At 29.8% G+C, this 18,820-nt stretch overlaps 2 protein-coding genes across 3 annotated transcripts; both read right to left on the bottom strand.

The window, feature by feature from the left end:
• Positions 1-3,352: 3,352 nt before the first annotated feature.
• Positions 3,353-4,751, bottom strand: LOC125835222 (zingipain-2-like). Of its 2 annotated transcripts, none has more exons than XM_049514343.1 (2): positions 4,248-4,751; positions 3,353-4,034 (listed from the first exon to the last, which is right to left on the bottom strand). In XM_049514343.1, exons 1-2 carry the CDS (start codon positions 4,684-4,686, stop codon positions 3,448-3,450), a joined length of 1,026 nt encoding a protein of 341 aa, XP_049370300.1. In that variant the 5' UTR covers positions 4,687-4,751; the 3' UTR covers positions 3,353-3,447. The 2 variants fall into 2 exon arrangements, with proteins under 2 accessions (XP_049370300.1, XP_049370301.1); XM_049514344.1 differs by having other exon boundaries at positions 3,353-4,013.
• An 11,454-nt stretch (positions 4,752-16,205) lies between these two features.
• On the bottom strand, positions 16,206-18,271 carry LOC125835219 (zingipain-2-like). The gene is made up of 2 exons (XM_049514341.1): positions 17,693-18,271; positions 16,206-17,082 (listed from the first exon to the last, which is right to left on the bottom strand). The coding sequence occupies exons 1-2, from the start codon at positions 18,141-18,143 to the stop codon at positions 16,496-16,498; spliced, it is 1,038 nt and encodes a 345-aa protein (XP_049370298.1). The 5' UTR covers positions 18,144-18,271; the 3' UTR covers positions 16,206-16,495.
• Between the last annotated feature and the right edge of the window lie 549 nt (positions 18,272-18,820).

Raw genomic sequence — 18,820 nt, 5'->3', positions numbered from 1 at the left:
TGAGAAGAGACTTATTCATGTCATTATTTGTTAACTGAAAAAAGTTTCAATTTTGCAAAATTATTTTTTACACACAGTTAATGATGATTCAGGCCACGTCATTAATTAAATCATTTTTTTAAAAAAAGAAAAAGGCTCAAATATGTCATCAAACTTTGAGAAAATGTTCATATATGTCATCAGTATAAGATTTGACTTATCTATGTCATTTCAATTAATAAATAATGCCATAGATGAGACTTTTCTCAAACGGAAATGATATAGATGAGCCAAACTTTAAATGAATTGTATTTCAAATTATCTGATTTTAAAAATACTATCTCAAATTACTGCCCTCATTCACTTTTATAAGTATGTTTGAATTTTGTAGGCCCTTTATGAAAAATAATTAATATGAGTATTTACCACATATCATATTAATTGACGTTTAGTTTTAGGTTTTGAAAAATAATTTGGGAAAAAGTAATATTTTTTTGAAAAATAAAATAAAAATTGCGGGTAGAAGAAAAGGAAATGAGGAGGAGATTATTATGTGAGGAATCGAAATACGGGATAAGTAAAATTATACGAATGGAGTACTTATTATTTTAGAATTTCAAAACAAAATTAATTATTTTTTCTCATTTTATTCTTAGTATCAATTGTTACTACAACACTTCAATAACGTAAAAATTTAACAAAGAAAAATTATATATTAAGACTTAAACTAGGATGAAAATGTCAAGGAAAACTTGCTAATTACTCTCTCTGTCCAATAATAGTTATCCATTATTGACTTGGCACACCCCTTAAGAAACTATAAATAGAAGGATAATTTTACTATATCACCCTTTTTATATAATAAATTAAATACAATGTCTTGAAAAATGTAATACGAAAATGACTATAATCAATGAAAATGGTAAATTAGAAACTAAATGTAATTTTTTCATTGATTTCTTAAAGAGAACATGTATTGTTGGATATTCCAAAATAATAATATAATTCATAATGAATAACTATTATTGAACGGATGGAATAATATATTTTTAAAGAATGTGTGAAAAAGAAATACAACCATAAAGACTGAGGGAGTATTTATTATTGTTGGTTCTTTGACGAAGAGAGGTGGGAAGAATAGAAGTAATAAATGTGTGAGGTGCGTTTGGTTAGTGATTCGAACACAAAATCTCATACTAGTAATTTGTTGAGGTATACAAATGTGTTACTATTTTTTGCATTAAAGTTTATAAGATATTATTTACACTGGTCATCTATGAATTATCTATGAGAATGTGAAACAAAAATATGGAAATATTATTATTGTAGGGATTAAACTATTTAAAAATAAAATGCATTTTAAGCATAATTAATTCATGTCTAAAAATTTTCTGCATATTAATCACCACATGACAATGCATTCATTATAAATTATCACATAATAATTCTCTTTATTAAATTGCATAAATAAATTATATATTATTAATTTTTATGTTATTAATCCCGACATAACTTACTTCTAACCAAACAATCTCGGGTGGTATTGACCACTTTATTGTTAAGGGGAAAATTAAAATTATGACTTTATGAGTAATTTTCACGTATTGTCATAGACTTTGCATATTCTACAAAAACAAGTTATACAATTAATTTTATCATATTAAATAATTGAACTATTCGATATACATCAACATTTTGCTTACTTTTTAAGTTCAACATTAGAAATATCAATTTAAGGACGTACGTTTGGTCATGAAAATTATCATTTTATTTACAAATTAATGTTTAGTTATGAAAATATCAAATACAAAATTCTATTAATATTTTTTAACATTCAAAATGAAGTTGGAAACTAGATTTAGTTTGATTGGCTTTAAGATTGTCATGTGAACTAGGCACTAAATTTGTTCAAAGCTTGACTTTCGATCCCAACTTTCTCATGCAATTCCAGTTGTATTCAATGACTTTCCTGGGAAGATGCCAAGACAATATTCAGAGGCTTACGTTACAATTGGATTGGACGGTGTTAGCTTAAGGGGTCGTTTGGTTTGAATGTAAATTATGCTGAGATAAGTTATGCTGAGATTAGTTATGCTGTGATTAGTTTTTATTGCTTGTTTGGGTTGTCGTATTCAATTATATTCATTGCATAATTTTTAAGAATAAGTTGTTTGTTTACGATAATATCCTCCACCTTATTTATTTATTACTTTACTTTGCAAGCTTTAATTAGTTATTCTTTTAAACAAAAAAAAAATTCATCTTATTTAGCTTAAATATTTTGTGTGTGCATTTCCATGATTGTACCGTCTGTTTTTAAAATAAACTTTCATCTTATTTAACTTAAAAATAAAACTTCCATCTTATTTAGCTTAAAAATAAAATTTTCATCTTATTTAGCTTTAAGATAAAATTTTCATCGTATTTAGTTTAAAACTAAACATTCATCTTATTTAGCTTAAAACTAAAACTTTCATTTTAAATTTATTAAAGTAATATAAATTTTATCATTAAAGTTATCTACATTATAATTGATATATAAAATATAATTTTTAAGTGACTAGTAAATTATTTAATTAAAAATATGCAATTTAGTAGTGGAGTGAATATTTTAAGAAAAATCAAAATAAAAATAAACATAAGAATAGGCAAATAAATTCAACTTATAATATATTCATATATAAAAATTATATTTATAAAATATAAATTTTTAATGGAAAAATATATTATCATAAGAACAACTAATAATTAAGGTTGTGAATGCTATTATAAATGTTGTGAAAAAATATGTTAATATACATGAATGTAAAGTGGTGTAAAAAAGAGAGTTTAAGGGGGGCTATTTTTGTTACTTTACCTACTTTATCCCAGGATAAGTTATCCTGGGATTACTATTCCACCCCAGGTAAGGATAACTTATCCCAGAACTAATTGTTAGTCCTGGGATAAGTTATCCCAACTTTTGCAACCAAACAACGGATTAAAGGCCACTTAAAAGTTATCTCGGGATTAAGTTCTTTTATCCATCACACCAAACGACCCCTAAAAGTTATATATGGACTCACGTTAAACCGGATATAAATTTAGCCTAAATTCTGTAGATATGTCAAGAAATTTAATTGTGAATCTAGTTATTTAAAATCGATATAGAAATTTAAAAACTTCTGCTTCACAAGAAATTGCATATGAAAAGAAAAATACAAGGTTGATTGTGAATTGTGGATTAGATTTTTCAGAGGGCAATAAGAAGTATCAAAGAGGCACATAATACCATCTACTCTATACTCTATGTGATGTGAACACATGCAAATTATTGTTAAAAAAACTCAAAGCATTTTTAAATAATTAGAGTGATTACTTGAATAACGCACCGCGGTGTAATCATAAAAATCGATGAATAAGATAATAGGAGGGTACATGGCTATGCGTGTTGAGATAAAAGAGAGTTGTGAAATCCTCTGCCTGACACTAAGCAGTAGGAAAAGAAGCTCGAGTAGCAAGGCGACAAACTCCACCATCCACAACATCTCTAGCCATTCTCATATATCCACTTTCACCCCAATTTTCTCCCCATGAATTCTTCACCAACCAATAATTACTACTACCATCCTCACTTGTTCCATACCCTACCACTGTAACTGCATGATGTGAACTCTCCCCACATTCCCCACTGAAAATTCCACCTTTGTAAAATCGAAATTTGTCACTCCCAACATTTATGCCTGCAGAGACTGGCTGAATTGCTACTGCCTGTAACAATGCTGATTCACTTGGATCCACTGTTTTGTAGCTCGAAATTGTTACGGCCGCTGATTCCGCCTTTTCGCTATTACAAGTTCCAGGAATTCCAGTGTATGGGTAATTTGATTCTGTTGTGAGCCCTCCGTTTTCTGCTATGTATAGGAATGCTTCGTTCCTGACGCCGCCTCCACAACCGTTGTTGTTTGTGGACTCACAATCTAGAAGTTGTTGTTCTGATAGTGAAATTAAGTTGCCAGTTTTTAGCTGGTTCAGTCCTTCTACTGCTGCTACTGCTGAAAATGCCCAACATGACCCTGCATTTTATAGTAGCTAGTAGTAATTTATCAATTTACAGTAGCATAATACACTATGTTAGTTTGTGCAGATAAATTAGGTACTACGTTTGTAAGGAAAGTTTAGTCTAAACCTGCTATCGTCGGATGTGGAACCAGAATTTGAAGTTCTAGTATTTTTAACTTATTGAATTTTGAATTGAATAGGAGGATGTACTTTGATTTGGGACTTACCACATTTACCCTGGTCCTTAACAGGAGTAACAGCACCCTGCTCTCTCCAGTCCCAACTATCAGGACTGGAATTTTCACTTTCGTAACTAAATGATTGCAAATTCGATGTCTTTGGAAGGAAAGATAGATTATATCTACCAACCATAGATTGAAACTCTTCATTAGTTAGATCTGCAAATTTATTGACGCCAAGCTGGTAAGAATGAACAGCATCATTGTTGAATGACTCGATAAAATCGACATTTTCTTTAAATATCTTTAATCGCTCTGCCTTTTCAACATCATCTTTGTATACGCGCCCATGGTGACTCATCCATTTTTCGTGCCTTTCGAGCATGGAATACACCTGCAAGTCACGGGTACTAGTAGCTCGGAACCTGAGAGTTCCGACCACTAGCAAAAGTGCAACGAGGCTTAACCTGCAAAATTTCAATGCCATTGTTAAAATCTGAAACTATATTTGTTATACGAAAATAAAAGATGAGGTATCAGAGTTCAAGAAAATAATACTTAATTAGTAGTAATACAAATGGAAAAGGTATATATATATATATTTTTATTTTTTTTTGGAAAAGGTATATATAGGTGTAAAGGTGAATTATTTTTTTTCTATAGAATTTTCTTACGCGTTCCCTTTATGATATTGATCTAAAACATTGATGACCAAGTTCTTGTGTCAGTTCATTTTCTATAAGGGTCCACCTTCCTGTCTTCAGTTTTTTTGGGCTAATTATGAAAAAATATGGATATACCAGTAGCAAGTACTAGTACACTAATTGCAAATGTATCGATTGAAGTCAGAATTTTAATTTTTATAACGATGATTTTAGATGTTAATAACTGGTTCTAAACATAATATTTATACATATTTAATAAACTGCTTAATACTATACACTATTTGAATTTTGAGTAAAAGTTACTGGGTTCGATCGAACTCGTACCCGGCTTGTAACTCTGCCCCTGATATCAAGTGTCCACAAGTGGGGTTTGCATAGAATGACATAAGCGCAAACTTTATCTCTACCTTAGAGAGATAAAAAGTTTGTTTCTAGTAGACCCCGTCTTAATTAAAGCCTGTCAATACACTAATTGCAAGTTACTCCATCAAATTATAATCTAGTCTGAGAAATTAATGTATCAATCGCTGTATACTAATTTCTGTTTTGTTTTATCGAAGAGATATTGCAGTTATGGGCTTTGCCTCTAGCTGTTTCCCGACTCCAATATAAAATGTTTATGCTTGTATCTACTATCTATTACTGACCAGACAACAATGACAATTAATTTTCCTATGAAAAGTCTTAATATGTATTCCCTTCGTCCCATTTTATATGTCATCCCTTTCTATAAGTAGCTGAACCACAATACTTGTCATTTTATAAAATTTATGCATAAATTACTATATGTTGCCTATTATACCCTTGATAGAGTAGTTAATTAATCTTGTCATTTATTAATAAAGTTGACTTAAGAAAACATTAAATAAGGGTATAAGGGTAAAGTTACATCATTTCTTAATGCAAATACAAAGTAAAAATATGACATATAAAATGAAACGGAGGAAGTATTATGTACCAATTGTAGAGAAGGGGCAAAATAGTCATTGTAAGTGAAAGTTAATTAGAAATTTAAGGTTGTTAATACTTAGTAGTAGTCAGTTACACAGTTATTAAAGTTGTTAAGAGAGAATAGAGATTAGCAGCTCACTACACACCATACTTCTATCTTTTTAAGAGCATGTTTGACATTACTGTTGGAAGGCCAAAAATATTTATTTTGAAAAAAAAAGTTTTTTTTTTGAAAAATAAGGATTTTGACAAATCAATAAAATTGCTTTTAAATTTGGAAGAAACTAAAAATTTCGGCTTCTTAAAAAAAAACCAAAAACAGAAGCAGAAAATTATTTTTTACAAGACCAAAATATCCCTTCTATATTTACATATTTCCTCATATATTCCTTATTAATTAATTAACATATCTCATAACTTTGGTAAAAGTTTCATTTAAGAATTTTTTTTATATAATTTTTTTTAAATTATTTTACGTTATTATCATTACTTTATAATTGATATTTGTAATTATATTTAAATCATCATATCAAGAATATATCAATATTTTTATTTATTTATCTATGTATAATATTGATTGAAAAGCTGAATATGTACATTTTAATTCAATAAAAATAAAAGTTTGATCAATTTTTTTATAATAGATATTTAAAATAATTTCTATGTATAAAATAAATTTCATGTTAAAAGTACATTGATACTTGTTCTTTTATTGTAATTTGACACTTAAAAAGCATTTAGTTAAAAAATTAGTCAAACACAATTTGCTTATAGAAAACATTTTTCAAATGAATTAGCCAAACACAATTTTTTTTCTTTTCAAAAGCAATTTAAAAAAAAATAAGCATACTTTAGAAGCAATCCAAACACGCTCTTAGTCTGTTTAAAAAAATAATATTTCTTTCTTTGTTTTAGTAAACTCAGGTCCCAAATTAGGGTCGTGGAACAGGTCAAATCTGAAGTCCCGGGTAGCTATCGGGTCCTGGGTCGAAAATCTCCAATCCATGCCGGGATGAAATCTCATATTCTTTGTATTTTCTTTTGGCGAATTTGGTCCCTTTGTTTTTTTTATGAATTATATTAGTATGGCAACATGGCTTACATTAAGCGGATAAAAAATCAACTCAATTTTTGTCCAGCTTAGTATAAAGTAAATTTGGAAGAGTCCTGATTCAACTCGATTTAAAAATTAGCCCATTTTAAACTCTCTAATTTCAAGCTAATCCGCCTGTCTTGTCACACTTAGAAATAATTTGCAAATCGAGTTGTGGCCCTGAGCTATCTCTTTCTTAAATTGTTTCGTACGATTCTGCTTATTGAAGTTACCTAACTGGTAGGAAAAGGAAGCAGTATATATCCTTGACTAGTTAGTCAAGAGAATATAGACAAGCTATTTAAGTTCTATGTTCGGACTTGTCCACTCGCGTTGAAAATTCAGCATTAATTTTCTTCAGCTTTTGTTTATAGGAGTAATATAACTATGAAATTATAATATCAACAATTGAGCTATAATTGATTAATTAAGAAAATCTTTTTCCTTTAATATTCTTATTACAAGCAATACAAGTATACAACATAGCTCATTGCGTGATATCTGGACTACTAGACAAAAAAAATGAAGAAAAAGATTAAAGAAAAGACTATGTCGACAGTCAATTAAAGGTCAACGATTATATTATTACTACGTAGAGTTAGAGCATTTGTCGAGTTGTGCCAATAATTTTGCACAAAGGTTATGCTAATCTATTTCGTTACAATTTTATTCCACGCCCCCTCGAAGGGACTGATGACAATGGGTATATTAATGGGGCAGCTTAATTGTGAATCGAAGGACATTATTGATTATTCCAAAAATCTGGGTCTACGTACTTTGCGTAGGAATCTTTGCTTCTCTTGGAATTTCTTCTACAACGTTTTTGTCAGATACACTAATTGTTATGAAAAATTAGACCAAGTCTTGCTCATGCATGTGCTATAATATTGTGGAGGTCATCTTCATTTGATTGTTGATAATTTGCCCAATGAATTGATGGGAAACTAATATCTCTTCTCATCTCTTTCTCCACAACTTTCACTATTGCATCAATTTACAAAATCTTTACTCAAGAAAAGCACCGAATTAACTAAGTATTAGCAACTACCACATATAGAAAAGAATTAACTACAAAATATATTTGTCGCTTAGATAACTCTAAATAAATTGTATTTTTTTTATAATCAGTCGCCAATCCGTAGCTAAATAAAATTAGTATGAAATTTATGTTGTTTAGTTACTGAATTTTATTAATCGCTTAGTTATTTCTTGTTTTCTTGTAGTGTACATGCTGGTAGTGGTAGAACAAAAAAATACACTAGATATCTACATATATGCATTAAAATTGAAAAATATAAAATAATACATAGAAGTTTTGTGATGAAAAAAACCACTTAAAACTATTCAAAATCACTTATTCAAACGAAACTCATTTTCAACGCTATATATGAATTGATGTTGGATATTTAACGAACTAATTAGACTATTCTTATTAAAAGAAGTTTCCACACCCTGATAGATATATATTGGAATTAGACGTTCTTTAACTCCACCGATCGAGTTTGGTAAATTCAAGGATTTTCTGCTCTTGTTCTATCTTGTTTTACACCTTCCACTTCACAAATACTTTAAGAATTAAGGTGTTTGGGCGGTGAATCTGCTTTCAATTTAATAGAGCAGAAAGAGTTTTTATGTTATTCGGAAAAAAATAAAAATTTCAGTTTCTTAAACTAAGTAGAAACAAAAGTATAAAATTATTTTGTCAATATAAAAGTACCCTTACCATTTATACATATTTATCAATATATTCATGACTAATTAATTACTATTCCCTCTGTCCCATTTTATGTAAGGTAATTTGACTCAACACGGAATTTAAGAAAGATAGGAAGACTTTTAAAACTTGTGGTCCAAAATGAATGATAAAAAATTGTGTGGTTGTAAATTATTTCATTAAGGGTAAAATAATCAATTTATAGTTAAATTATTACTTAATATAGAAATATGTCATTCTCTTTTGGGACTGTCTAAATAAGAAAGTAAGTCGCATAAATTTGTACAGAGGGATAACATATTTCATATGTTTGGTTTAGTTTTTTACACAAACAATTCTTATTTTATTTTACATTTTATATATTATTAGTTTATGTTTAATATGTGGAATAAAAGGAAAAAGGCATAAATTTCTCTCCGAACTTGTGCCGAAAAGTCAGTTACACGTTCGAACTATTGTGGCGACCTACTACACACCTAATTTTGTTCAAAGTAATATTAATATCCCCTTCCGAAGACAATCTTAGTTTTGTGTAAAAAAAGTGTTGTACACGCGTTTTCACACATAAATAATATTATTTTAAATTTTTAAAACCTTTTTCCTTGATATTTTCTTTAACTTTTGCAAAAAATTAAAAACTTGGGCATCTTCCTTCTCTCGCAATTGCGCAATATTGAGAATTTTCATGTACACACATTTCCAATTGAGACTAAAATGTCTATATATCATTTCGTTTTCCAGGAATCGACCTATTATAACTTTTTAGGAGACTAGCTAGGACGACTTCAAGGCAAGTTAAAACAATACAAAAACTGAATAATCTTTCTTTCCTTTTTTATGTGGTTGTGAAGTAAAACTTACGGTTGAGAAGGTACGTATTTATATATATAATAATACTTCATCTATAATTGATTAATTAAGAAAAGCTTTTTTCATTAAAATTCTTATTACATGCAATGGAACATAGTTCACTGTGTGAATCGTGATGTCTCGATAGCTAATTAAACAAAAAGGAAAAAAAAAGAAAAGAATATTGTCGATAATTTATAAAAGGTCAAAAATATATTACTTAGATCACTTGTCGGGTGATTTTGTGCAAGGTCTATGTTAATCTGTTTGGTTACAATATAATTTCATCATACGTACATCCCCAAAAGAACTATAGACTATGATTATATATTAATGATTCCAAAAATCTGGGTCTACATTTTTTTGTCAGATTATTGATATGAAAAAGTAGACCAAGTCTTGCTCATGGATGTGCTATAAAGTTGAAACTATCTTTGTTTGATTGTTGATTAATTTGCCCAAGGAATTGATGGGAAAATAATATCTTCTCGTCTTTTTCTCAACAACTTTAACTATTGCATCAATTTACAAAGTCTCTACTCAAGAAAAGCTCTGAATTAATTAAGAATTAGCAACTACATGCTGGTTGTGGTAGAACGAAAATTACACTAGATACCTGGACATGCATTTAACTTTACAAAAGAATCAGTAGAAATTTCGTGAATAAAAAATAATTCACTTCAAAGAATCTAGTCAAAATCACCTAATTTTCAAATAAGAATCTCATTTTTAAGGCTATTGAGTGGAAAACAGATTCTCACTAAAATATTAAAAAGTTTCCTAACGTATGAATACACTGTCATTTTTTTCTAACCGATTCAATTAAAATATCTAAAAAATAATCATCAAATATTAGATTGATTAGTGATTTTTTAAAAGTTTGGTAGTTATCATGTAGCCGAAGTCTTTAGATTGATTAGATTGGCCAGAATATATATTATTTGCACATATGGTGTGTTTGGTGGCCAGTTGATTTTTGACATATCACTGGGGAGTCCACATTGGGGTGTGTTTGGTATGAAGGAAAATATTTTTCGGAAAATGTTTTCCAATTTTCTCATGTTTGGTTGGGTTAAATGTTTTAGAAAATGTTTTCCAAATCAACTCATTTCTCTCAAATTTAAGGAAAATGACTTCCCTTCAAAATTTAAGGAAAACATTTTCCAAAACTCTCTTCCAACTTCAAATTACAATTACTTTTTTGTTAAAAAAATCAATTTATTTTGTCCCTACCCTCAAACCAGCCCCCCAACCACCACCACCCCCCACTCCAAAAAAATAATAATTTTAAAGCTTGTTTTTAAATTCAATTTTTTACCCCACCCTCACCCCTACACCCACCCCCACCCCCACCCCCTCCCAAAAAATATTAAAAATTATTTTTAAAAGATATTTCTAATTTCAATTTTTTATTTTTTTACCCCCACCCACTATCCTCGCCCCCCCCCCCACTCCCCCACATCAGCCCCCCTATCAACCCCCCTGTCAGCCCCCCAACCCCCTCCAAAACCAAAAAAAATTAAGTTTGTTTTTAAAAGATATTTTGAACTTCAAATTTTTATTTTTTCATCCCGATCCTCGATCACCCACTCCCCCCAAAAATAAAATTGAGTTTGTTTTTAAAATATATTTTCAACTTCAAAATTTTATTTTTTCACCCCTACACTCGACCCCCCCCCATAAAAAAAAAAATTAAGTTTGTTTTTAAAAAATATTTTCAATATCAAAATTTCATTTTTTCACCCCTACCCTCCACCACCCCCCAAAAAATAATTTTAAGTTTGTTTTTCAAAAATATTTTCAATTTCAAAATTTCATTTTTTTCACCCCCACCCACCCACGCCCCTACCAGCACCCCCCATCCCCAAAAAAAAATTTAAGTTTGTTTTTAAAAAATATTTTCAACTTCAAAATTTTATTTTTTCACCCCAACCTTCTCCCCCTCTCCCCCCACCCCCACCCCCTACCAGCCCCCATCCCCCAAAAAAAAAATTAAGTTTGTTTTAAAAAAAATATTTTCAACTTCAAAATTTCAATTTTTCACCCCTACCCTCGACCCCCCCCCCACCCACCCCTACCACCCCCCACCCTCCAAAAAAAATTAAGTTTGTTTTTAAAAAATATTTTCAATTTCAAAAATTATTTTCTACTCTAGTAAAAATAAAAGATATTTCTCAAAAATATTTTTCATTCATAAATCAAACACTAATAATCTTTTCCGAAAATATTTTCTACTCACCAACCAAACATGAGAAAATAAATCAAAAATCAACTTGTTTTCCAGGAAAACATTTTCCTTCATACCAAACACACCCTGAATCTCCGACTAAATTCGAATCGCGCACTGCAGGGTCCATTTGGGGGTGACGCTCCCAAAGAGGATTTTGTCTATATCTAGGGCTCGAATCTGAAAACTCTAATTAAGGCTGAAACAGTTCTGTTACTTGTCACGTGATAGCTTGAACTTTTCGATGAAGTAACACCCTATTAGACCATGGGCTTGTGGGCTTACTTTGTGAACCCGGATTGATAGCTTAGCCCAAATTATATTTGATTTTAAATTCAAATACTTTACTACACTAAAATAATCAATCTTAATTCCGTCCAATGTTTCCTAAATTAAGGAAATTAGCACAATTTTATTGGACTTACATTTTTGCAATTTTCAGATGCCTATGCTTCTAACCATTTTTTTCCTCTCAATATGTTTAAAAATTGAATTAAAGAAACCTAAACTTTGATCTGCACGGAGTCTATCTCTGCTAACTCATTCCATTTAAATTGTATCTCCAAATAAATATCTGTTATTTTCTTCTTTTTTCCGTGCTTCTTTCTCTAAGGGGAATGAATTGATTTTGTCAAGTAGTATATCGATTCAAAAAATACATGATACATAATAGTTCATATACTAAATTAAATCATAGTAATATTACACTGAGAAATAACAAACCAAACTTCAATTCGAAGACGACAAAACACAATATAGATGGATACATTTAACGTAAAAGCAATATTGAACTACCTCCACCAAAAACTTTAGGTGCTAGCACTAGTAAAAATTGTAAATCATTAACCCATTCTAATGTTCTAATTGTCCCTCTCCATGCAATAACAATATTCCTTCTCCCTAACACAGCCTTCCCCTTATCAGTTGCCACAGCAACATATCCCATAAAATTTGATTCCTTACTCCATGCTTCCCTTGACCATCAATTTTTTTTCTAATGTTTCTCTTGAAATGTGCTGTCATATGTCAATATTTTAGTCATCAATTGGAGTAATCATTGGCTCCGATGTTTTTCTTGGAACGTGTTGTCAATATTATATTCATACATAAGAAGAACATGACCTGTGTGGGATGAATTAAAAATGATCGATCAGTGCACGTTAGAAAATGCTCATATGCCCTAATTAATTAGTATAAATTATTGAATTGGGTTAAGACGTGTCTAAATAAGGAGTAATAATATAATCCACCATGAATAAGGAGGATTCACATACGAAGGACTTCTATTAACTTGACTTTGATGCGAAAAAAAAAGAAGAAGTGAAGACTTTGGAAATTCTGGCTATTCCTTATTTTAATAGTGGACTATATATGTTAGTTTCTCTTCTAAAATATATTCCTTATGTTGTTTAGTTACTAAATTTTATTAATCGCTTAGTTATTTCTTGTTTTCTTGTAGTGTACATGCTGGTAGTGATAGAACAAAAAACACACTAGATATCTACATATATGCATTAAAATTGAAAAATATAAAATAATACATAGAAGTTTGTGATGAAAAAAATCACTTAAAACTATTCAAAATCACTTATTCAAACGAAACTCATTTTCAATGCTATATATGAATTGATGTTGGTTACTTAACGAACTAATTAGACTATTCTTATTAAAAGAAGTTTCCACACCCTGATAGATATATATTGGAATTAGACGTTCTTTAACTCCACCGATCGAGTTTGGTAAATTCAAGGATTTTCTGCTCTTGTTCTATCTTGTTTTACACTTCCACTTCACAAATACTTTAAGAATTAAGGTGTTTGGGCGGTGAATCTGCTTTCAATATAATAGAGCAGAAAGAGTTTTTATGTTATTCGGAAAAAAAATAAAAATTTCAGTTTCTTAAACTAAGTAGAAACAAAAGTATATTATTATTTTGTCAATATAAAAGTACCCTTACCATTTATACATATTTATCAATATATTCATGACTAATTAATTACTATTCCCTCTCTCATTTTATGTGATGTAATTTGACTCAACACGGAGTTTAAGAAAGATAAAAAGACTTTTAAAACTTGTGGTAAAAAAAGAATGATAAAAAATTGTGTGGTTGTAAATTATTTCATTAAGAGTAAAGTAACCATTTTATAGTTAAATTATTACTTAATATAAAAATATGTCATTCTTTTTTGGCACTGACTAAATAAGAAAGTAAGTCACATAAATTGATATAGAGGGGTAGCATATATCATATGTTTGGTTTAGTTTTTTACACAAACAATTCTTATTTTATTTTACATTTTATATATTATTAGTTTATGTTTAATATGTGGAATAAATTTTTAAATTTATTTGGCTTAACTTTTTAATATATTTAAATCATCATGCTAATGTTAATATTATATCAACATTTCATATTTTCTTTGATTTATCTACGTATAATATTGATTAAAACTTTGCAATATGTACTTTTAATAAATAAAAATAAAACATTAAATTATTTTTTAATAATAGATATTAAAATATTTTTTGAGATAAAATAATATTATTATTGTTTAAAAAGCATTGATAAATGTTCTTTTTCGAAATTTGACTCTCAAAAACATTTAATTTTTTTAAAAATCGAACACAAAACACTTTTCAAATAAACATTTACAAATTATTATTATTTTTAAAAATCACTTTTGTGAAAAATTATTTGATAAAAATGGTTATAACACTACATCAAAAATGATCATAGGCGGCAATTAATTCTTAATTGCCGCTAGATATGTATTTTTAGCGGCAATTAATATTCTTTTTATATTTCTCTAAAGCCTTTAGCGACATTGATTCTAATGACACTTAACTAATGTCAGTAAAAACTTTAACACTCTTTATTAATGTCAATATTTATTGTGCTAAAAGTTATTTTTGTTGTAGTGTAAAACTAAACCGTTTTTAGTCGTTTGGCCAAAAGAGGCTAGAATTCACCTTTGATTAATTTGATTGGCCAGAATATATTTGTTCGTCACATTTTGGTACTAATAATATAATTGGTTGATTAATTTGACTAGACATGCGATACCACTTGAACATGTCATGATTTCATTTCCTTGTCTATTTGATTTTAACACACCATGTTACTTGTCCCGTGCTATGAACTTGACCTTTTTGATGAAGTAACACCCTATTGGACCATGGGCTTGTGGACTCATTTTGTGAACCCGGACTACACTAGCTAGCCTAAATGTACATATTAGCAAATGACAAGAAATATATGTGTCAAGTAGAGGTGTCTATTTGCTCATTATGAATCCATCGCAATGTCCGTCAATATAGGATAACTAGGAACCCAATTTTGCTGTGGATAATATAAGTAATTAACAAGCACTATTTGACTGCATCATTAAAAAAAATTAAAAGAAAAAAACGCTTCTTGTATTGATTAATTTATTCAGGAAACACGAATTACTAGAATTTTTTTTATGTTGTAATAGGAATGTCTTGCAACTAATAATTTCAAACTATGTTAATGATAAATAAAAGGAAAAAGGCATAAATTTCTTCCTAAATTTGTGCCGAAAAGTCAGTTACGCGTTTGAACTATTGTGGCAACCTACTACACACCTAATCTTGTTCAAAGTAATATTAATATCCCTTTTCGAAGACAATCTCAGTTTTGTGTAAAAAAAATATTGTACACACGTTTTCACACATAAATAAAATTATTAAAAAAATTTAAACCCTTTTTCCTTGATATTTTCTTTAACTTTTGCAAAAAATTAAAAATTTGGGTATCTTTCTTTTCTCACTATGCATATCTCTTATTAAAATCTATTTCTTCTTTCTTCTCCATTGTTCATAAATTGATAGAAAAGATACAAACTTGAAGAAAAAATAGGAGTCAATAAGTCGATTATGAAGTATAGAGATATTGATAGCGGTGATAGGCAATGGGCAACACCATTATGACCGATGAAACAAATAAAAGTTTTAAGATTTGTAAAATTCTTTAAAATTCTTGATAAGTATGTATGTAATTCATCAGTATTTTTTGTGTGTAATTGATAAATCAAATATGCTATTGATGATATGAGACATAAAAATAACATTGTGGTGGTTGTTGGTAGTTCTCCGGTGAGAATAGAGAAGACAAAGATTGAGAAATCATTTTCTTCGGTGAACTTTTGAAAAATTTAGACAATATAATCATGAATTTTATGCATAAATGTCATAGAATTTTCAATAGAAATAATTATCTTTCTCATGAATCTTTCGGTGAATCTTCCAGCGAGTTCAAACGGAAAAATCATGAATTTTAAGTTGAAAATTATTGACTTTTCGATGAAAGTCATCATCTTCTCCACCCTTTCTATTTTTAAGAGTTCATATTTATGGGTAGAGTGTTGAATGTGCTTCCATCAAACAATCAATGGCGACAAATGCAGTGATTCCTTAAGAAGAAGAACTCAAAATAAAGAAAAATGAAAAAGCTTTAAAGAAATTGGGGCCACCAATAAAAAGATTAAAAAAAGAAAAATAAAATAATTAATATATTAAAAATTATAATACATAATTATATGACCAATAAAATAGTGTCATGTGTTGAAATTCGTCATTTTAACATATAATTTTTTTCTTCTCACGCACCTTAAGGAAGGTGAAGACACTCTCTTTGTCATGTCACGTTCTAAGGGGTATTAATATCACTTTGAATAAAATTAGGTGTGTAATACGTCGACACAATAGTTTGAACGTGTAACTGACTTTTCGACACAAGTTTAGAAGGGAATTTATGCCTTTTATCATAACAATTCAAACAGTTGGAAAAGAAGCAATTTTAGCAATGCCACAATGGCCACCATCAACCCCAACATCTCTAACAATTCTCATATATCCTTCCTCACCCCAACTCCTCCCCCATGAGTTCTTCACTATCCAATATTTTGTACCATCTTCTTCACTTGTCCCATAACCTATCACTGTCACTGCATGATTCAACTTAGGGCTACAACTTCCTTCATATATCCCACCTCTGTAAAAATGAAACTCCTCGTTAGCAGCAACACCAACAGATATCGGTTGATTCGCTACGGCTTGTAGTAAGGCAGATTCACTGGCTGGTACAACTTCGTACCCACTGATTGTCACTGCTGCTGATTGTAATTCCGTGCTGCAAATGCTTTGAGTTTCTTCATAAGGATAGTTACTCTCCGTGGTAATGCCCTCCACATTATTTTGAAGTAAGAAGTTGTAGGCGTTAGTCATTAGTCCACCCTTGCAACCATAGTTTTGTGTAGAGCAATCTATCAGCTGTTGTTCTGAAAGTGAAATTTGTTCGTTGTTTGCAATTTGATATGCTCCTTCTATAGCTGCCACCGCTGAAAATGCCCAACAACAGCCTGGGATGCAGATATTCAAGTCTTAGTCTATTTAAAATTAGAATGACATATTTATAAATTTTTAGTAACTTTTAAGGACCAGCTTTTATAGCTACACAAATGATCTCCTGGTATTTTACAGACCACATAATTCTAGAGGCTTGATTTGTTTGGAAAAATTGGGGGTAGGGGAGTAGACCTACAATTTGGGGAATCGAATAGTCATCAACAAGGTGAGAGTTTAGGTAGTCAACCAACTGAGCTACTAAGATTCTTTATAAAGTATGTTCTGATATATACATAACCCCAAGTTGGAAAAATATATTTATCATGTCTAGTCAAACTACGATTATATCAAATTAATATTATATTCGTCCATTTTTAATTGTCATAGTTTCCTTTTTTAGAGTCAAACTGTAAAAACTTTGACTAACATTTTAAGATGTATTTTTTCATCATATTGATATGCAAAAAAATGCACTTTATAGTACTTTTCCTACCGTTTTTGAATATCTAATTGTTTTGTTTAAAATATCGAATTAATGTAATTTAATTTAACCTTGAAAATTAGTCAAATTGACTTTTGAAAAGCACAACATGACAAATAAAAATGGACGGAGGGAGTACTTACTACATACACCTTGATCTTTGATTTCTGTGACACTGCCCGAATTTCTCCAGTCCATGCTATATGGAACTTCAGTCACACTACCATATTTAAAGGACGTTGTTGTAGCTGTTGATTCTTGCTGGGATAATAATGAAGTGTCGAGTCCCATATATGATGCTGTAAATTCCTCAGTGGTCAGATCAGCATATTTGTTGACGGCTAACTTATAACGCTGAGTTCCGTTCTTGTTGAACGATTCAATGAACTTAACGTTTTTCTTGAATGTTTTGAAGCGATGTTCCTTTTCTATCTCATCTTTGTATGCACGTTCATGACGAGCCATCCATTTTTCATGCCTTTCAAGCATGGATAATTCTTTTAAGTCACGGGAAGTTACTATAAAGGGACATAGGCTAAGAATGAAAAAAAGAACAAGAATAATAATATTCTTGAGGCAAAAATTGAAAGCCATTGATAGTAAATGGTAATGAAATATTGAAACAGGAACTAGTTAAAACCTAAAATAAAGGCTGATTTAATAACATAACTACATATTGGTCTTAATAGAGTTTATATAAGCGCAATTGCGCAATATTGAGAATTTTCATGGACACACATTTCCAAATGAGACTAAAATGTCTATATATCATTTCGTTTTCCAGGAATCGACCTATTATAACTTTTTAGGAGACTAGCTAGGACGACTTCAAGGCAAGTTAAAACAATACAAAAACTGAATAATCTTTCTTTCCTTTTTTTTTGTGGTTGTGAAGTAAACCTTGCGGTAGAGAAGGTACGTATTTATATATATAATAATACTTCATCTATAATTGATTAATTAAGAAAAGCTTTTTTCATTAAAATTCTTATACATGCAATGGAAAATAGTTCACTGTGTGAATCGTGATGTCTCGATAGCTAAACAAAAAGGAAAAAAATAAAATAAAAGAAGACTGTCGATAATTTATAAAAGGTCAAAAATATATTACTTGGACCATTTGTCAAGTGATTTTGTGCAAGGTCTATGTTAATCTGTTTGGTTACCATATAATTTCATCATATGTACGTCCCCAAAAAAACTGTAGACTATGGTTATATATTAATGATTCCAAAAATCTGGGTCTACATTTTTTTGTCAGATTATTGATA

Source organism: Solanum verrucosum, unplaced genomic scaffold (genome assembly GCF_900185275.1).
Source record: "Solanum verrucosum unplaced genomic scaffold, falcon-dt-bn FXZP01001278.1, whole genome shotgun sequence".
NCBI lineage: Eukaryota > Viridiplantae > Streptophyta > Magnoliopsida > Solanales > Solanaceae > Solanum > Solanum verrucosum.
Note: the sequence above shows the minus strand (reverse complement) of the source record. Positions and strands in the feature narration are given on the sequence as shown.